Consider the following 23,120-nt stretch of genomic DNA (forward strand, 5'->3'; position numbering starts at 1 on the left):
TGCTGCTACATTGCTCAATTTGCCGGCATCAATTATCGCAAACCCGCACGCGCAAGTACTCACGTTGCACCATGCAGCGTGCACGGTTGCGTGTGAAAGGTAGAAAGAATAAACGGTGCCTCGACAACGTAACGGAGAAATACCTTGGCGCAAATTACTTACGTGAACCGAGTTTTTTATAGCTAGACCATCATTTAGAATCGAGCAAATTTCGCAAAGAACCAACTTCATTATGTAAAATGTTGTGATATAACATTTATATTAAAAATATATCCCGTTTGATATATATATATATATATATGTACATTATTTACTTTTGCGAAAAATATTCAAATAAATTGAAACTTGAAGTACCACTGCACTTCTCTGCAAATATTCAGACATAATTTGAATATCAACGCGAATGAGACGAAAGATCGCCTCATTAACATTACATATCTGTCTAACTTTAGCGTATAATCACTAGATTAATTCTAACGGAATGCTGAGACCTTGGACACGATGCAAGGTCTTGTTAAACGGTAGCCCAGGTTCGCGCACGCTTTCGTCGCCGATATCATCGCGCTTCGAAAGGCATTCGATTTCTCTTCGACGACCTTTCCTTTCACGTGGGGCAGGTCGTGCCAGGGCCAGGTGTGTGCACGCTCTACCAAAAAGCACCGGCATTTTTCTACCTGCGGACAACTACATCTCGATACGGTCACCAGACGAATCTCCTCCTTTGCAAGAGGATCCTCGGGTCAAGGACCGACTTTGGTCATACTAAACGAAAAGTCGAGGGGGGTCATTAACCTTAGAGTTCGTCGCCCTGCCAGGCTAAGACCAGTCTATCCTTTTCAGAGAAATGATGACAAAGAGGAAGGGAGATAGCAAGAAAATTTCGTCTCAAATAATGAGAATCGCAGGTTGCAGACTCCAGACAGCCACACATAAGAGTAGGCGGAACGAGAAACTTCATTGTTTTTCAATCGCGTAATCTTATAAGCGGATCTCACGGCGGCAATTTCATCCGAGATAGAGGTTTGAATGAATTTTATTTAAACGTAAAAACAATTCAGGCAACGATATAAAATGTGTAATATTATCAGCACAGAATATCGTTTCTCATCTATTCATTCATGCATATGAAATGACGATGTATCGATGTGTAATTAATGTTAAATTATAACTGAATTAAATTTGTTTTATATACACACATATTTTATATTTTTAGAGGTCTTATTCTAATCTTACAATTCTTTATGCCATATTGATTTAAGTATTTCAAAATAATAAGATTAGATTACCATTGCAGAGAATTATGACGTGTACATATATTATTATATACACAATGTGTGTATACAGAGTGAGTCACGTAAGCATGTTTCAAAATTTCTTGAACGTGTTCCTGAGAAAAAAGGAAGAATAAATGTTCCTGAACATTAGGCCACAATCGTTGTCAAAACAATGAACATAAAAAGAATTGGACTGATAGTCATTATTTCAAATCTATTTATGTCCATTATGATAAAGTATCAATATTTATATAGAAATATTATTTTTCCTTTTTATCCAGAAATACGCTTACAAAATTTTAAAACATAGAGGAGAAGGTGGTATTAAGGCACCCCAGTTATATTTTACACAATAACTTTGTTAATAATCAATATTTAAGTTTAAAACTTGACAATTACATTCATTAAAATGTTATTGAATCGATTCTGGACTCAAAAAGTTACGAAATATTTATTACTTAGGATACTATTAATAAAAATATGGCGACATTGCGTAATGACTCTAAGAAAAAAATGGGCGATAATATGGCCTTCCATAAAAATAGTCTTAAAATATTAGTTTTGTTTAAAAAACGGTATTTACGGTTACAAAATGAACAAAAATGAAAATTATTTTAAAATATATGCAAATGAATGTATATACATTCACATGACTTCTGCATATAAGCTGCTCAGTACTAAAAATAGTACACGTAATATAAACTATAGATTAACAGTAGAATTACAATCGATTATCACAAATAATTATTTTAATATGAAAATCCCAAAAAAGAGGTCGTGAGTAATCAAGATCCATAGAAGGCCACATTAGCAAAATGCCATGGTATTGTTTAAATTTGTATAACTCAAAATATATATAGTCAAATAAAATGTTAAATAGCAAATAACACACTCAAAAATACATATATTCGTGTGATAATATGCTCAAGTTTAAGAAAAATAAGGAGAAGTAGGTGTAATTAAATGCTAAAGTGTATCTCAGAAACGTTTCGAAATACTTGAAAGTAAAAATGCGTTATAATAAGTGTTGGTTATTGAGTATTGGTAATATTAGCGTCATGGTGTAACGGCGAGCTACTGAAATAATAATTCCATAAGTAATCATTAAGATTCGCTATATAATAACGGAGATATTAAGGAAGGCCACAATATATACACTGGCCATAATACCTTCTCCTCTACTTATGACTCACCCTACGAGGGCAAATCAATAAGTACCCGTGTTTGAAGACAGGTGATACGTTGCTGATGCAAGTTGGCATTACCATCGTGTACTACCATCTTTTAAATGACGCCATACAAAATTTCAGAGTGATTCATGCAATAGTCTTGATTTGACAGCAATTCGTAGTGAGAGTGTTTAATGTTTTCCGATACAATGGAAAAAGAACAATATCGATTCGCTTTTTATTTTTGGATGGAAAAACGTGCGAAGAAATAAAAACGAAGTTGGATGCCGTCTATGGGAACCCTTCACTATCTATGACAACCGTCAGATATTGGTTCAACGAATTCAAACGTGGTCGTTCGTCTGTTTTTGATGAGGAGCGCCCAGGCCGTCCGGCAAACGTGGTTACGGAGGAAATCGTTGAAAAAGTCCACGACATGATTCTCGCTGATCGCCGAACGAAAGTGCGTGAAGTAGCAGAGGCCATAGGCGTGTCGTATGGAACGGCATTCAATATTTTGCATGATAATTTGGGAATGAAAAAGCTGTCGGCCCGATGGGTGCCGCGATTACTTATGGTGGACAACAAGCGAATGCGGCTATCAATTTCAAAGCAATGTTTGAAGCTGTTCAAGCGCAATCCGAAAGAGTTTTTGCGTAGAGTAGTAACCGTTGATGAAACATGGATTCATTACTACACACCGGAGACCAAGGTACAGTCAAAACAGTGGATTTCACCCGGCGAACGTGCTCCGAAGAAGGCCAAGACGGTCCCATCAGCCGGAAAAGTGATGGCCACTGTTTTTTGGAATGCGCAAGGCGTAATCTTCATCGACTACATGGGGAAAAGCAAAACTATCACGGGGCAGTACTATGCTGACTTATTGGTCACTACTATGTTGAATTGAAGAAAAAACGCCCCCATTTGGCGAAAAAAAAGTGTTGTTCCATCAGGACAATGCACCGGCTCACTCCTCCGCAGTCGCCACAGCCAAATTGGTCGAATTGCGATACGAATTGCTGCCGCATCCACCGTACTCTCCGGATTTGGCCCCCTGCGACTTCTTCTTGTTTCCAAACTTGAAAAAATGACTCGGTGGAAAAAGATTCAATGAGGAGGTCATTGCCGAAACAGAGGCCTATTTTGTAGAGTTCGATAAATCGTATTTTTCGGAGGGGTTAAAAAAATGGCAGAAACATTGAGAAAAGTGTATCCTCCTAAAAGGGGATTACATTGAAAAATAAAAAAAGTTTTGTGAAAATCTTGCGTCTTCATTACTAACACGGGTACTTATTGATTTACCCTCGTATATATATTTATAGTACTTAACTGATATAGCACAAAGAATTGTACGATTGAAGTAGGACTTTCAAACAGGAAATTGCAATCACGAAGGCATTGTTACACATTTTTTTTTACTAAAATATCCGTCGACTATTCCTCACCGCGGCGTCCCTACAGCGAATATTCACTGACATTCAACGGGGGTGAGGCGTAAAGCGTTCTGGGGAATTGCGTGCAGTATAAAGGTGAGAGACAGGTGCTCGGCGAGGGTGCATTCACGGTCTAACGATCCGCAAACGGACGTTCCTTCGTTCTTGCTTTATACATCACGCGGATGCTCAGCTTTTTATCTTCAGGACACATGGGTGTATATATATATATATATATACACCCATGTGTCCTGAAGATATATATATATATATAATTATATATATATATATAATTTACGTGAGGCAAATATATGTATAGACCTGTCGACCTGTAGCTGTCATTATTACGTGACGAGAGAAAGAAGCCTGACATGGAGAAGGGATATTCTAATAACTTCGCATACCGAAAGTCTTGTCAACGCGTCGCATCTGGCAATGACCTTCGGTATATGTCGGATTATTAGAATACCTTTGACATATAAGGCGTCTGGCAGCAAAAGGCGTACAAACTGCCAGGCAAATAATTTGTCTGTATTACAGTTTTGTTGAAAAGGATAGTTCACATGTGCACTATATTTGATTAAACTTCTATTTCCTTTTTATTATTATATCTTATATTATTATCAATTATTTTTGTGTAATTTTAAAAAATTAATCAACAATAAACTAAACTGTAACGCGAAATTGAATATACGTTGAATGAAAATTATACTCACGTCGTTTTGAATCTTCAATACAAAAAAGGAGAGAGAAATCTTAAAGAACGTATTACGAAATAGAGATGTTGCTGTAGGATGAATTCACGAAGATCACGTTTGCAGGAGTTGGGTGGGACTGGGATAAAAAAGGGCACCAAGGGCACGATCCAGGAAATTTATATCCTACATTATTACATAAGAAAATGAAAAATATTATTTAAATAGGACAAAGGACATGTTGATAATTGAATCGAACATATAAATAATTTTTCGATTCCTTTTCGAGAAATTCGCGATATAACTTCGAGGCAATATCTCTCGAGTTATGCTAAATACTAATATTACAAATACAATGCAAAAATTTAAAACGTAATACAAAACGCTTGAGTAACTTTCACATGGGAAAGGTGCGTGAAATTTGCATAATCAAGTCAAGAGTAAGAGTCGCGCCGCTCCGCAAAACTGTATTTTGCTTTCAAACGACGTTTAAAAGGACAGTTTCGCTTGTCTGGGCACAAGTTTATTGTCAATCGACGGTAGTTACTTTCGACCTTATCTGCTGCCCCGGACATAAAAGCATTCCAGATAAGCGACAGTAATAGGGAAAAAGAAAAGGAAAACTTACGCCATCACGTGTGGCACGTCGATAGAGTGGGACGACGCCCGCTTGCGATCGCCAGCCATATCGGCGAGCCTGGCGAAATCCGTGTCTTGATCGGCGAGTCGTGCACTCTTACGTGATTCGAGCAACCTGATTTCGTCTATACGTTTGGTTAGGCTCATAGTACCCTGTAACAAAAAAGACATATATTAATCTTAGTTCGGATTCTTCCAATTTTAACGTAACGTTTTCATACGTTTTAATATAATACTTGGATTCGAAAAGCAATTTTATAGATTTCGTCGTTTTTCGAAACTTCGGAAAAATTGATGTGATTACGATGTAATAAGAAGGTTGTAAAGTACATATAAAAAAAGTAGATATATAGGTACACTTAGCAATGTAAGCACGAGCTTCCTTTACATATAAATAAAGCTCGTAGTTATGAACAAAATTAAAAGTAATGAATGATTTAACTGAAAATTAAGTTACAGTAGTTACTTAAATGTAATGAACGTGTACATTAAATTTCATAAATTTTCATGAAAAACACATTAAATTTCATGTACACAAATATATTTTTCAGTTATAGAAATACATTAAATTTAATGTAATCTCATGAAATTAATTTCGAATTGTGTAACTTAAAAGTATATTAAATTTTATGAAATTTTTAACAGAATGTAATCAAACATACACATTCTCTTGTATTTCTCTTTCAGTCCACGTTGGTTTATTAAATGAAATTTAACAGTAGTAATGAGCAAATTACTTTCTATAAAAGAGATTTCGCTTAGTTTTCAATGGAACAAAGAATTACACAGAGATCACGACATAAGCTTTCTAAATAATTCTCCTCTAACGTGAGAAAACCTAAGAACGCTGCACAAAACTTATACATGCTTGTGCTCCGTACCAAAACGCCGACGAATGCACATGGCATATTGCTCCCCATATGATATCTTTCACATCCGAAAGTTTTTTTTATAAACGCGATCCGCCTACGAAAACTTCCAGCTTCTTACGTATCGATAGTTCGGAATTGGATTCCCAAAGGCGTACACACGAAGGTATTCGCTCAACATCGCGGAGAAAGTGCGAAATTTTGAATGTATCCCGAAACTTTCCCTCCCGACCGGTAAAGCTAATTGGAAATAATCGCTTCCTCGAGATCGCCCGAGTCGGAAACGTGACACGTCTTTAGACATTGTCGGAACCGTAGTAATCTGATAACGTCGACTTGCGTTACGTCGACTTGATTACGCGTATATGCATCCGACATTAGCTACGTTTACACCGTGCGTTTAGTCCGCGACCTATACGATAGGTGTCTTTGTTTAACCTACAGGATAAATGCACGGCCTAAATGCACGGTGTAAACGTAGCTACTATTCCATCGATGTAACTTCTTTGCAAAGTGCATGTAGGTATATTCTTAAATTGTTGCTTCTCTCGGCGCGGTAACTACGGAACAGATACCGCCACGCAAACGTCGAGAAAGTCACATATGAGGACAGCTCGTACGCACGCGCGGATTCGTACAGGAAACAAAAACGAAAGAAAAAAAAAGCACGATAGCCTTCGGTAATTTTTGCTGAACACGGTATGCGTGGTATGCGGCTGTTATTGCGAGTTCCGGCTTCGAGTGTTTACGAGGAAGAAGACCCGTTGCTTGCGCCGCCGCGGCCACCGCTCGTTCGCGATGGATCTTACGTGTGCATGATATACAGGGTGTACGCAAACTGGAGCACGCGAAATGAAACACTCGAGCAGGACTTTCTCGTCGGTCTCCTTACTCAACGGAGAATTTTCGCATCTACAAAATCAGAGCGCGACCGTCTGCCGAGGAATAATTCTCTTACAAAATACGGAAGCACTAATTAGCGTACGTTTATTTAGCAGGTAGTTATTGATGTTAAGCAGCTGTTTCACGTCCATTTTCGTTCTCGATTATGAATGCATTTCTTCGGTGCTTTAATACACCTGTGCGCGTTTTACGACTCGATAGTGTCGCGTTTGTAACGCAAATAACTGACGGTTTATGTTCACCTTCGCACATGCTTGATGACGATATACACTCGATGGAAATATTTTTGCATAAAAAACGATCCGTTTGCGAAGAATATTGACGACGGCGAACAGTGCCTTTTTGTATCGTTGAATTAAATACGATTCAGTCAAAGTCATAATCGGGCAAGAAAATGTGTTTCCAATGCCGGAGAGATATAAGCTTCGATCGATGTTAGGCAATCAACTATTCATTAATACATACATTCCGTAGGCAATCAACTATTCATTAATACATACATTCCGTTACGTTAAAAAATAAGACTTGCTCATCGACGTATGTCACATCACATTTTATACATGCAAAATGTTTATGAGTACAAAAGCAAAAAAAAACTAAATAACGAGAAAGTCTCGGATTATAGTATTTAAATAATATTTCGGTGTGAATTTATATACATATTCAGTTTTTCAGAGCGCAGTTTACAGAACCGAATATATATAAATTCACACCGAAATATTATTTAAGCACTGAACTGATAAGGCTTTCTCGTTACTTATATTAGTTTAGTGTATATTCACATGCGATTTAATGACATTTATTGTTGTTTATTGCATGTGTCTTCAAAAAAATAATCTTAAATATTTCGAAATATCAATAATGATTACGTTATATCTTAATATGACATATTTCAAACAATATCTCAGTATTATTGAAAGAGAAAAGTTTAAAGCAAATTAATAATTGAGTCAATTTAAGTAAATTGAGCAGATTAATAATTAAATAAATTAAATTCAAACATCATGAGTCTACTTTGCTCTAGAATTTTCAACCGTTTCAACGTTATAATCTTCCGTGCGTGAATCATAGAAATCCCGCCGTGACCACAAAAGTCATTTTTTTACAAATTTGCGTATACGATAAAAAAGTTCGAGATAATTCCATGTCTCGCAGAATCGAATTGTAACATATCGCACACGCGTGTATACTATAAAACATGCGGCCGTATACGTGAAACGAAGACATCGATGACGCGGGCTGTTAACCCACGCCCGTAACATCGTCATTATATTCATATTATCATATGATATATTCATCCGCGTGCGTACAGAATTCGCGGTTTTATCGCCAATCATTCGCGGACCGATGGCTCTTGCTTCGATACAATTTTCGCACGAATCGAATACATCTGCGTTCGAAAAGTGTTGACGGCTACGTTTGGAGCTGTTAACGTCACCGAGTTACGTTGAAATATTTTCGCGAATATCAAACTTGATACAAAATGTATTCGAAAGCAAACACGCGACTCGTTGGAATTTGTGTATGTTTCACGTATAGAAGTCTGCTTTTTATCGTATTGACGTTTGTATTATTAAATTGTTCTTCAGAAACTGCGATTTTTTAAGTGATTCACCTTGTTTATTTCCAACAAATTGACAGCATATTATTTAACGAAATGATTCATAAACTTTCAAATTTTAAAAATATTACTGACGATTAAGATATTTTGATACTATAATAATTATTATATATACATATATATATATTAGATTAATAATAATACATTATAATAATAATAATTAAATATTAACATAATTAATAATTTTTGAAGTATTTACTTTTGAAAAATTAAATGAAGATGTCTCGTGAGATTAAAAAAAGAAAAATTTGCAAAAAATTAGTCCTCAATGTTCGAGCGAAGTTTGAATGCGATATACCTATGCCATTAAAGGTTTTTTTTACGAAGAATCCTGACTGAGGATTTTGACAAGAACGATCCACTACTCTCGATGGTTCCTGGCCATCTCGCCCGGCTTCTTAACTTCGATTACTATAGAAGCAAGAAGCGCGAGATAGTACGTCGTAGTAGGAATTTATCCAATACACTTATTGTACGCTGATTTATCCACGCTTCCTTAAAAATTCCTTCAATTCTGTTGGCATGGCACTTCAACAAGATAGCAAGCGTGACAATTTTCAGATATTTCCGTTAGAAAAATCTTCACGTAGAAAAATACACGCGGCAGAAAGTGCGCTACTTCATACAGGAGTGAATTCACATAGAACGCAGAAAATAATAGCTTATATCGACTATAAGCTGTATGTTTACTTGAGTACCGTTATAATCCATAATATATTATATATCTGATATTTCGATTTAAACAAATTTTAATGACCATTAAAACTTTTTTAATCGAAATATCATTATTCAACTAATTTGATTGCTTATAACTTTCATAAAAATGAACATACCGGTATGTTCATTTTTATGAAAGTTATAAGCAATCAAATTAGTTGAATAATGCCATAACCAAGTGTGTTGTTTCTCTAATATGGCACCACGAGACAGAAATAATATATCGTATTAAATGTATGTTGTATTGAACCACACATTTTTTTTAACTATTATATATATTGTAATATATGTATATATCAGGCATAACTATCTCTCAATTTATCACTTTCCGCGTGACTTGATTTTTAAAAATCTTTCGAGAGAGAGTACTACTCGAAACAAAAATTACGCACTCGTCGCCCGGTTGGCCTTTGAAATCTGCTATCCCGTGCAATTTACGTCGCGTAAACTTGTGTGAAGACATCGCGGGGCAAATGCATTTATGTTAAACAAAAAATTATGAGGCACTTTTTTGCGAGCCTTATCGTCTTATGTCAACATCGTCTCTTCGTTAATCTTCATCGTCACATCGTTAATCTTACTTTGATGACTGGAATATGTTATTAAATTGTAATGTTACTTTCTATTACACGTTTTACATTAAAAGTGATCGCTTCTTTATCACATTATTCAGTATAAATATCGGTTTTGATATACCCTCTAATTTTGATATCCAATTCGCGCGTTCGAGGTAATGTATTTATGATGCGTGATTTATGTTTGCGAATGTAATAGTACGTTCGCCACTCTCATGGTAACTCCATTACTTAATTGCTTCTTCGAACCGACGAGTAATACATGCAGCATGGGATTCCCTGACGGCTTTAATTCCAGCGTCAAAATATCCATCATGTAGTCTGTGACACATACTAATTTGGCGTAATCAAGATTGCCTTCCGCGATTAATTAACCGCCATAAGTCTCGCTTCCCGTTCACTTTCCCGCGGTACAGAGGTGTAGATAGGCTTAAGTAGCGTTGCGAACGAGCGCATACAAGTTATCAAATTTAATTAAGGATAGTGTCAATAAGTGCTCGTGTATCGATAGTGAAATTCCGTGTCTCTAGTGGCCCGAGATTGGCTGTGGTTTTGAAGCTTTAAGATGTCTTTACATAGGAGATCGACAGTCGTTAAAGCATGCGCAGTGATATTCTCTACAACTTTCAAAGTGAATTGTCACTCTAAAGAGTGAAATCTCTCACTCTTAAAGATTAAAAATTGAGCCACTTTTTTTCAAGATCCGCTCAATTTTCACTCTTTAAAGTGAGATTCCACTCCAAAAAATTTAGAGAGTACGTTAAATAATTTTATTGAAATGCGCTGGATTCAATATTGATAGTGGAATCTTGTAGTTTAATTATATAACGTAAATATAAATTTTTAAGTATTATATGTTGGAACATATCGAAACTTAATCTCTCTTAATTTATCAATTAGCGTCAAAAAGCGGGAATCAAGATTCAGAATTGTGCACAATAATTTTCTGCGCAGATGCTCGATGCTTGTTGCTTGTCATGTAATGGCACCTTTACGTAGCGAGGGAGGGGGAGGGATTCAATTAACCCTGGTGTCATAGTGCGTGTGTAAATCCTGTCGGAACGAATTAGAAATCACGCACGAATGAATTCGCATGAAAAATGCAGAACTATACGCTGACAAAAATTTCTGGTTGAAAATGAACGAACCAGAAGATTCTAATTATATCAGTAAGAATTTTATTTCAACAAAGAATTATAATAGATTCAATCAAAAAACTCTGATTTATCTGTTATTCAACCAAAGTTCCAATTAATGCAATCGTAGATTTTTTTCCAGCGTAAGAAACAAACCCCCCCTCCTCGAATCCGCCGCATTGCATTGTTTAACAACTGCTACCGAAGAAATGTCGTTGAAGAAATCTTGCAGTAACGTAACGATAAAGCGATCAAATCGGTCGGTGAAAAGTGAGAATTCTTCGTTTCGGGTCTACTGCGTTCTCGTTAAGGTATTAATAACCGGCAACTGGTGCGTTCCACAGTCATCAGCTTAAAGTTAAAATATATGCAGCTGTCAAGCGTTATTCGATACGCGGATTATATCTGCGCTCGCGACGTTCGCAACGTTCGCGCTATGCGAAATCGTAGAACGGCCGATAGCCAGCGGTTCTTTGCCCGACTTTTCGGGCGTTTCGAATCTCGGAAGCTGAATTCGATACTGTTTTGATCGAGCGCAAGATTCGGAGTAGTGGAGCAAAATAATGTGAAAAAAAAATCTTTTGTAATCGTACACTCCGCGTCGGATATTCGTTTACCGCTGTTCTCGCCGTTATGCTTTATACGGAATATATCGTGGCTACGATCTACTCTTCCCGTGTTACAATATTAATGGCAATGCATTATTTCCCGCGGCATCTAGTGAAACTCACACCGTACAATCGCGCATCGCGTAGACGCGCATGAGATGTACCTTAGGACCACGGTATTATAGAAGAGCTTGGTATAAGAAAAAGAAGATCGGGAAAATATATCGGAGTGATTGGAACAGCCGACTCTTCCCCAAACGGGTTTGCTCTATTCAGAACGGCCTCCGAGCCGTTTTTTCCGGTTGAACCCACTCACCTCCACCGGTCGGACTCAAAGGTCAGGGGACAGAGGAAAAGTACAAAGGTCGTCCGGTGGTAGATTGATCCGGGTGCGAGTAGGAAGCGGCGACAGGTGAAGGTAGATGAAGAACGACGAGGTGGAAGTGACGAGAAGGAAGTCTGCTCGTGTGAACCGCGCCACGCTCGCTGACGCTGCAAAGCCACGTGCTCGCGCGCGCACTCCACACTTTCACTCCGGCCACTTTCGAATTTCTTTTCTCCGTCCGTCCCCTCGCCTCGTCGCTGCGCGATATCGCGCTCGATGCTCGCGGCGGCAATAACGCCCCGTATCATCCCGAGAAAGACCACGCGACCGCCGCGAGTCGACGACCTTACCTCACCTTCGCCTCCTCGTCTAAACTCGTGCATCCGGCACGGCGCGGCGCCTCCCAAGGAAGGAACGACGACTCTCGGCCGCGCACCGCTGTTTGCACGTTCCGATTACACGCGATTATACTGAAAAACACGTGCGTTAGAAACACGGCACGAAACCCGACGACGTTACCCGCACGACCGTTCGCGAGAGAATTTCAATCGCGAAAGACAGCTGGCTCAGCAGCGGTGCGGCGTTGCGTCAGCCTCTGATGTCCATTTCCATCAGGGTAGATTAACTTTACTTAATCTCGGTGTGATTGGCTCTTTATCCTTTTCTAATTCTTAAAATAAGAAAAAGGTAAAACATAAGTTAAACTGAAATTAAATACAAATATAAAATAAGCAGTAAGAACCGATGCAGAAGACGATGCGTATTTATATAGTAAAAGGAGAATGTTAAAAAGAGAAAGATTTCTGTCCAAAAAGGTGCAAGTAAAAGAAATAACATTTTTGTAGATTTTGACCTCCTGGAAAAAGTTTGCGGCGTACGGGGAACATCTCGAAAATTGAGCACGAACAAGGTGTATTTATTCAAATTTTAATATTTTTGCTTGCTTTTCGTGGTGTTCTCTAAATGCCACAAACTTTTTGATAACTATCGAATCTAGGAGGTCAAACTCTACAAAAAACACTATTTCTTTTACTTACATCTTTTTTTAGCAGAAATTGGTCCCTTTTAAACATTTTTTTAAATTTTAACGTTTATTTAAAGTTAATCCACATTAAAACGGACATAAACTGGAGATCGAGACTGACGTATGTAAAATTACGTAAGTCGACGTTGAAATGTATCTCATGCTGATTCGCACGCGTTCGTCGTTGCAAGGAGACACCGAGATTATTTCCGGATGTTCACGGCATCGAAATTCGAAACCACGCTGGAAACAATCCGTCTTAATCTTTGCTCGACACTGCTTCCGATTTGACGCGCCATTCTCGCGTAATTTCAATGCTTTCACCGAACGGTTTTTTTACACGTATGCGTCAGTGAGAGTGCATTCGTACGAAGCGAGACGCGTAGTCTCGCAGATGGCTCTTGTTCGCAACGATGAAGTCGAAAGTGTCGAGCGCGGGTAAAAGGCGTAAACGCGGCGAAATTCAGTTCGCGGTCGTTGTGCGACAATTAGGACGGGTCGCGGCGGCACGAGAAGGCATTCCGTCGCGACGGAATTGCTTTCGTTCGACGGCCCGAGACACGATGCAACGGTTGGAGATGCCGCGGCAGGCGGCAGGGAGCGGGGAGGTTGTGAAACGCAATGCCGGTTAGGTGAAAGTGCATTTTGCTTCATTTCACAAGTACTCCTAAAGCGCGGCACCGGCGGATTACTCGCCGGCGAGGAGTTTCGCTACACCGAACCGCGTGTTGCAACGGCCAAATCGCCTCGCTTGAGCAACGGAATTTATACTTAAGCAATAATAAAATGCGTCGTGATTAAATTTAGCGAGAGATTGACGAGCGAAATCTCTGCTGCGAATGCCATCGAGTCGTTATGCGTTCGATCAACGACTAATATTGCATTCGGCCGTCGCATCCCGAGTGCGTAATCGTGTCTTAAAGAGCGTTAAACGATCTTGGAAACAAGATCTCGACGAGATCTTTCCCAACGATGAGTTTAGCTTTCTAACAAATCACTCGAATGCAAAATAGAGTATTTCTGATTGCGAAGATAGCGAAATTGAACTGATACTCAACAGGTTTGAGCTGAACCGTTACCTACTGAGATGGTCTCCATGTACCTACTAATTTCATCGCGCATGTAACACCAATATGACCATCTTAATTTTATTTAATAACAGAATGAAATGATTTAACATCAATAAGAAACGATACTCGGCGCATTTGACATTAAACATACAGATTAGAACGGGTAAGGAGAAACATATAATATATCGAGTGAAATTGAAACAGTTAATTTAGTTTCTTAGCTGACTTTCCTACAGCTTAATGAAACCTCCATAGGTGCACACCGTGAAATTAAATTATTGAATTTACGACGAACCGTTGTGTGTTTATGATCGTCGCGAGTAAACAGCGCGTGATTGAACGGGTTAATACAATATAACCTGTTTGACCGGATATTTGGCATTATTACCTTTCGCCATTATTATTAACCAACCATTCTCTCAGTTACATGCCACGCACACCCATCACCATGTTTAACAATAATTATACTTTGTCACCCATTTTCCCGCACGCAAATTTCACTACCCATCCATATCATGCCTCGCAAATGAATTCGACCTTCGTGAATATTTTGCAACAGTGATTGCAATAAGCGGTGCTGAGAAAATTCAATAAATAAAACGCGTATTCAGTAAATATATCGTACGATTCATTATGATTGCACATTATATTACAGAAGTTTTATAATATAAGAGAAGGTCAAGTAGTATCGAATAAGATTGTTTAAAATTTCAGACACGTATGACAATATTTAGCAAGTGGTGAATCCACCCGCACGTGAGAGCCGAGATCTTTCTATATATTGAGAATAAAGGTAGTATTGTTTGTCAGCATTATGCATTTTATTGTGTATTATTTATACAGGTACGGAGTTAATTTCACCAGTCATTAAATGTAAATCGAATTTCGTTCATTAGTTTTTAGTTCATTAATATAAACAGCGTTAATTTTTTTTTTTTTAATTGTGGGTTTCAAACCTTTTTTATTTTAAAACTGCTCGTTTCATACACTGTTTTTTCGTTACGCATCATTCAGGCAGTATCATATCGGACAATAAAGTAACGGACGATATCGGACAAGCCTAAGTAGTTAACGAAACTTAGCTTCAGACAGCTATGTTTTGTTCTAGGTGAATATGGGAAAGATACAAGGCATAAGGGAACAAAAGAACATGATATTAGCTACAGAAAGAGTAAAAAATAAGGAAATGACAATAAAGAGAGGCAAGTGAGCGATATTGTGTTCCGAAAAGTACATTAGGATATAGATTAAAAGCTATTGAAGCAGGGCAGAAGATGGTATTAAAACCACGCAGAGATAATAGTGTAACTAAAAAACACGTTTTTTTTTAAATATACACGTTTTTATCCGATATCACCCTCCAATTTAGAAAATAAGAAAATGTAATAACATTTAAAAATGTAAAAGTCTTGACTATTTTAGTTTTTAGAAAAACACGACTAAAATGATATTTTAGTGGATATAAGAATAATGTTTATACTATGTATATGTATTATATTTAATTTTTATCGTTCAAGAAAATGAAATTTCGAAGAAACTTAAGGGGTATCCAATATCATCCGACTTTCTCCTTAACAATTATATTACATTTAAAAAATTTAGAGTTTTCATATTAATAATGTCAGATTACATAAATGCATTGAAATGTTTATATCTAACAAAGTATGTATTGAAAATATTTATTTTGTTATATAGCTACATTATATAGCAATACGAATTTTGATATTCTTTATAGCAATATTCGTTGTTAAAACTTTAGATTCTCTTAAAACAATAACTCTACACATTTCATACAAATGTAAATAATTAAAATATAGTAATTAAAATAACTCCTCGCGTTAAGTAATTACGATATAACGTTTTGCTCCAATTCGCAAATAAAAGTTTTTTCTCTCAAATTTCCACACGTATATTTAAACTGTACGTATTCTTCGTAATTTATCATTTCAGTTTTTTTTTCTATTTTCACGTACAAATATCAAGAGAATGTTTCACCATATTTGTCTAATAGACGTTCTGTTGGAACACCTGCGAAACTAACCATGAGCGTGTTCCGATCTTTTATAGTCTTACTCCGCGCGCGATTAATCACATAGGAATGTATACGCGCAAGGAACCGGAATATCGAATCGTTACACAAATCAGTCGAGGACTTTCCGGGTTTGGTCGTACCGAGTCCTACGTCCACGACGGCTGCCGTGGAACAAGAAAGGAATTGCCGCATTCCTTCAAAACAATGATAACTGTAAAATCAAGCCGGACGAATATAAAAGTACGCTTGTAACGGACTGTGTAAGTGGAAGAGATCTTGCGATTTCGTCAAACTTTTGTACCGTTACCGAGAGAATACATTTCTACAAAAAGAATCCGCTATAATAATCCAAGTATTTCTGAGCAATTGGTTACGATAGAAAGTGAACGCGGTTATTTATTACACTGTCATTGTTTCCACGCGATATACCATTCACGAGAGATATTAATTAATATTTATATAGAAACGCTCGTGAAAGTGCTAATTTTTCAAATAAATATCTTCACGCTATTTACAGCGACGACCGGAAGCCCCACGCTTTTAACGTTCATTCGCATTAACAGGATGCGAATTAGTAACGCACAGACGATGACAAAAAGGCCGCGCGCGGACGTTTATAACAGTTTTTTAAACGATAGATAGGTCAGGTAACCCGAGAATATACAACGGCTGGAGTTCGAGTGTTCCTTCGTAATACCTCATTCCTTCAAATACCTCATTCAATTTCACGGAAATGCGGTGAGTTGTCATCGTTCGAAGATCTGTTTGCGAAGAATTCGGGTTCCACAACGAGTGTGATCTAGGAATGTGAGCAAAAAATTAGCCGCGTACGCGGAGCCGTGACCCGAATCGAAGAATGTGCTGAGATTCGGTCGACGTAACGGGACACGATCAAATTTGAGTCGAGAAAAAAGAAAGAAAAAGAGAGTCCCGATCGAAACCAACCGGGCATTTACAATTAGATGACGGCGGTCGCGAATCTCGAATAAGGTGCGTTGTGACATTTCCTTTGTAACGTGTTTTTTATACGTGCCTTTATCCTTACCGGCGCCGGTGTCTGACGTCACGCTTTTGTTTGAAAAGCGTTGGCAACGTATTACGGAGAAGTGATCGACCGGGAATTGACGATAGTTTTGTAAGTGTGCAATGTGTTACGTCATTTCTCTACAAAACTGGTTTTAACTCGCGTACAAGCAGATGCTTGCTCATTTAAATCGGGATCCTCCTATAATTTCGCCGTTATTTAAATTCGCAAATAAGCTGATTAACATTTCCCCGCGATCAATGTTTCGGCCATTGTGAAAAGTTTTTGATTAATAATGACCTGCTTGACTTGGCATTTTAATCTTTCGATTATTTGACTTTCATTGGACGATAAATTATTTTTTCGTTAAGCAAGTTACATTTGCTATTTACATACGTGTGTATTTTCAAATTATGCTGAAATAAATGATTTGTATCTAAAAAAAAAACATTTTTAATGAATCATGATTTGTTTAACTGGGCTGATTTTAATCTCTTGATTATTTAATTTTCGTTGGACGGTAAATTATTTTCTCGTTAAGCCATATTACGTTTGCTATTTACATACATGCGTATATTCAAATTATGCTTAAATAAATGATTTGTTTCGTTAACGGTTGAGAATATTATCAGGTATAATACATATATTCGAGCGTAAGCGTAGAAAATTATGCCGAAACATTGGGAAAGCCTCATGGTATTCGACATCTTAACCTTTGATTGCATACAAAGAATAGACCTAACGGGTGTTTCTATTCTCATATTTCAGATACGGACCATAAATCGAGTACGCGCAATTCTCTAGCTATTCGATCGTGATTCAGCTGCTCGTATCTTGCCATTACTTACGACGACAGATTGTAAGAAGATGTAATGCGTATAACAATTATAAATGTTATTACTTATTATAACGTTAGATACAATATCTTTTCGAAAGGTACGCCGCACTTTAAATGTAAATAAAAAATACTTCAAGTTATGCTTCATTTAAATTACCGCGGCATTCATGTCGGCATACGCCTGGTATCATAGTCGTTCGGACGAGATGTCCGTGAAAAAACAACGTGCCTTTTACCAACCCCCTTGTTTGATTAACTCATCAGTCATACGATGAAAGGTATTTACAAAATAAAAATTATAACTTAATTAAATGTTGCGGAATATTAACTTTTTGTGGACATCTCATTTAGGGTCACACACCCTTTTATTTTATAAACTTCTTGCTCTCAATTTTCATGAAACTTGGCCTGCATAATTTGATAATATTTAATAATCTAATTATCACACATAAAACTTAGTTTTAAAAAATTTCCTATTGCAAAATAACATCAAATTTTCGTTTGATTTGAAGTTCATCAGTGTTGACAAACAGTACTGATTTTCAAACTGACTTTCAAACTCTGATTATGAGCTTTGTGACACTAGATCCTCCTTTATTACCCTTTCGGAATTCGACATTTTCAAGCTACATTCTCAAACTCAGTGATATAACAAACCTAAAACTAAGTTTTACGATAATCAGATAATTTATATTTGAAATTTAAATTTTATAACTTTGAACTCAGAATCGAATTTATCGACTCTGCACTGAAAAAACGATTTTGCCGAGGTATCTAAAAATTTAGCTAGATACAGATTTGAAAATAATTTTGTTGAATGATAAAAATAATTCAAACATAATGAGCAACGCTGCCAAAAGTTTTGATATCCTAGCAATCAGTTTAAACGTCCTACATAATTATTTTAATGGTTTAACAAAATTAATTTCAGATCTGCATCCAGCTAAATTTTTAAATATTTTAGCAAAATCTTTCCATGAGAAAGTCTTTAGAAAACAAGGTCTTTTTTAAACTTCATTATTAGAAAATTCCAGTCTTTAAACAGTTAATATCGAATTTATTAGCACTTATAGAAAGTGTTTGGCTGAATGTTACACTTTGTTTATCACAAAAACAGAATACTTTCGTAACGTCATTAGCGCGTTTTATTATACATTGGCGTAAACTCTGAAATTGTATATTCTTTAACATTACTTCATGTCTCCTCATATATAAACGCCATATGCGTGTTATCTAAATACAATTTCTACAAAATATTGAATAATATCGCTTGCTAACGTTACACACGCGCAACAATGTCGGATGCTTGGCAATGTGTGATAAAATTATGACAGCGTGTCGGGAAGAGCTAATTGCGCGTGACGTCACGTCTTTGTCGGCTCGTATGGATGGATTTAACAAACAAACTGTAGATCCTTGTCTATCACGAAAAGCCGCTAGTAGGTTCCTTAGATACAATCTGTGCGCGATACGTTTCCTGCGTATTGTACTTAGGAACGTGCTTTATTCGCGGATAAACGTGGCGGATACGAGATACTCATTAACGGGTTTCTGCTTTTATTATAAACTTACTTCATCCCGTGTTGGCGGACGACTAGCAGTGACGTCAGAGACGTGAGGAGAGAGAGAAAGAAAGCCGTAGAACGCCAATGAGAAGATCGTGACGACGTGTTAGGAAAGGATTACAGAGTTTCTGACGTCACGACTTCGACCGCTCACGAGAGCAGCAGATCTCAAACAGACGAACAATGAAAACTTTTCTTCTATACAACCGAAGCTCTCGCAACGGCATCATTCATGCTGCTTTTACGCTTCATTTCTTGCATAACAACACCAAGGTTGCACCGCACTCTTGTACTGTGCTTTATTTTTGCCCTACCTTGAACTCTTGCCTATTGTCGTTATATTAAGAAAACTATTAATAACAATCAGCTTGAAATTTTCTTTCGAGATACTCCTACCATGAGGTTTTTGCACAATTCTCACATGAATTGTGTATTATATAACTGCACGCCGTCTAGTTTATTTCTAATTCGAGGCGATTCTGTCTGCCAAGTAGAGGGTCTTTATTCATGGAACAAATCTTCACTTTCAAATTCAACTTCTCTTGAACTTTCTTTCAAAAGTGTTATATCGTATATGGCATGTGATGTTATACCACACACACATTCATGCTGCCTTTATTGAATTTAAGATTCACACAAAAATATTATTTAGACGTTAAAATCCGTTTTGACCGACTATGATCTTCCTTGCTTACTTATGTTATTCATTTCTTGTCAGTTTTCATTTGTTATTTATTAAATTTATTTCTTTCGCAACATCTGTACTCTAATTCTGTATGAATCTAGTAAAACCCTTGTCTAGTTTTATTAAGTTCATACAACAACATAATCACACGCTATATTCCTGTATAATCTCTTTGAAATTTCCATCAATAGCCACCTTCATTATAATGATAATGAAAGCATATCCATCTAACTAATAGTTATTGACAAAATAAGCATTACGTCACCTGTGAGAAGTCAGTTAATCGCAGAGAATTAATCTGGAGAATTAAATGGAGGGCCGTTTCGTGCCGTTTTTTGCTGCTGTATCACTAAGTTCTCCAGTGTTTCACCAATTATTGGCGTAAAGGTAAAAACAGAATTCTTATCATGAGGTGGGCGACTCCGTCGACGGGGAGCTACTTTTCAGCGAGGTGCCGGGGATGTCTTCGCAAAGGACCAGTTCAGAATCCACTAGCCAAATAGGGACCGTGGTTCAAGGATGACCTTTGTCATTGCCGCGGCGAGCCATTGCGTGCCGATGAATCAGTTGCTCTTTCGACGCGCGTGTACCTTGTCATCAGTGACGGTATCTCCTCGGCAGATAAGTCACGTTTTCCTTTGTTCTTCAGCGACGCTTTAAATTGATCGGACCTCTCCCTTATTCGCGGCGTTAAATTATTCCGCGGTATAAACAAGTCACGGAACCATCACTGCAAGTGATTCCCTGTGACAGTCGATTGTTAGAAACGCCTGATATTTCAGCTTTGGCATTACACTGTAATACGTGCTGTAGTGCACATTACAAAATATGTGAAAACCATAAACAAAGAATTTCTAACGAGTTGCTAGATAAAATTATGCAATAGATAACGATCCTTTTTGTACTTTTACTGTACTGATTGTATAATAATGTAGACAAGAAGATAAGGCCAGCCGATCTACGGAAGAAACCAGCCGCAATCTCGAGATATTTTAATTTATATAATTCTGAAACTATATTTTTATACTTCACAAGTAATATCTCGGAAGAAATTTATTCGACATTTAAATATAAATGTTATTCTCCGATAATTAAATAGTCTTAGATGCCACGATCGCGTCGCGTGGAATGTTCTCTCATCGTGTCTCGATAGTCAAAAATATCTTATCTGCAGACATAATGTAGACGTTATCCCGCGCGCGGAGACGCGTCGGTTGACAGATGAATTTCCGTGTTCTTAAGATTTTTCACGCCGAGCAATTCCACAGCGGAATAAACGTGAAAGCCATTAATTGCAGCTTATCGCGCTGACTTTCAAGAATTCCCGACGACGCGTATTTTGAGATCGAGATGATACGCGCATAAAACGCGCGCGCTTTACATCATAATTCGCGGAGCACGTAGGTTAAATAAGTGTTATTTTCGCACCGCCTGTGTTCCTCGAATTTTCTCTATCGCGTATAATGTTATGGGAAGATATCTCCATAGAGACCTCCATCCGCGACTTATTCGTAATGTATGTATACGATCATTTATTGCGTTTCTGTAGTAAAAGCGGGATCGAAACTTTCCGCGATAATCACCACGTCAACAACTCGCCGTGACTAACTCTGTTTAACGCGAAATCGCATTATAATACGCAACGAGTTCTCTTGGTGAAAATAATCAAATCTCGCCGCGATCGTATGAGAGAGAGCATCTAATTGCGTCTAATCGACACGCGTTGCGAGGCTTGCCGACGTGCCGGCGGCTTATCTAAGGGGGGCACGAACAACGCGAATCGCGTACCCGCTATCTCCGTTGGGCGAACGCGCGAGTATCTCAAGGATTTCTTTGTTCCATCGGGGATCGAGGCTCAATCCTCATCGTCGTGCTGCGCCGCGCCATCGCTTTTATTCCCACTCGTGGCGTAACTGCGTAATCGGGTTTCCACGTGCAGGCTGCACCTGAACGTGAGTAACGAGCGCCTAGGAAAGCGGCCGCGCGAGAACCTAGGAACAGCCGGCCGGCGATTCTACCAATCACGGGAAAGGACAAAGCCGAGGAGCTCTGTTACGAGGTTGCATCAAGGATTCTTCTCAAGAGAGGACTGAGAAACCGCCGGCTGGCTGTTCTTTCTCGCGCTACTACTTATGCGGCAAGCACGATATTGTTAACGTTAGAGAAGAAATCTCGATACTGACACAATTCAAATCGAGTTTTAATTATATTAGAGTAAAATGTGTGACGATCACTGCAACACACAAATTGACATGCCACTGTTAAATGTATTTTAAGAAACGTATTTTTTTAATCAATTTCAAATAATGCTAATTATTAGACGCTACTTTTAGTGTTAATTTTAAGTTATAATTTAACTGCAATTTTAAATATTCAAGATGACTTTTTTATGATTTGAAGGTTAAAACATTTATTTTGTAATTTTATATAAGAATTATATAAAGATTGATCGCAACAATAAGATAATAACGTTGGCTCTTTATGTTCCTTTCTTATATTGTGATTGATTTAATTATATTATTATATATTTTAACTGTACTATTTTAATTACAAATCTTTAACTAATAAATTTTTTTTAACTATAAAAACTTAACTATAAAAACTTAAGGAAATTATTTAGCAGAATATGTTGATATTGAGAAATCTTTCAAAAAATCATTGTTACAATTCAAGAGTGATAAATAAGAATATTGAATTTTAATCATAAAAATTTAGTTATACAAATTTAATCATAATTAGTGATCAAATATACTTTTCTAAGCTGCAATATATGTGTACAATGTGATGATTCATTATTATTTCCAATAAGGTCTGTCTGTCCTTTGCAGACACTGTCGAATATTCATGCTATTCGTGGAAAATGACTCATCGATTTCAACGAACAATGATAACATTTTCCACTCGAATTAAAAAGCAAT

At 37.3% G+C, this 23,120-nt stretch overlaps 1 protein-coding gene across 1 annotated transcript in view; it reads right to left on the reverse strand.

Moving 5' to 3' along the window:
* Positions 1-23,120, reverse strand: part of Glut4EF (Glucose transporter 4 enhancer factor) — a 96,912-nt gene that overhangs the window by 44,339 nt on the left and 29,453 nt on the right. The window contains 1 exon segment of the mRNA XM_018462427.1: positions 5,200-5,363. Coding sequence (XP_018317929.1) covers positions 5,200-5,363 — 164 coding nt within the window.

The sequence above is a fragment of the Mycetomoellerius zeteki genome, unplaced genomic scaffold, assembly GCF_001594055.1.
Source record: "Mycetomoellerius zeteki isolate Tzet28-1 unplaced genomic scaffold, Tzet1.0 scaffold140, whole genome shotgun sequence".
In the NCBI taxonomy this organism is placed as follows: Eukaryota; Metazoa; Arthropoda; class Insecta; order Hymenoptera; family Formicidae; genus Mycetomoellerius; species Mycetomoellerius zeteki.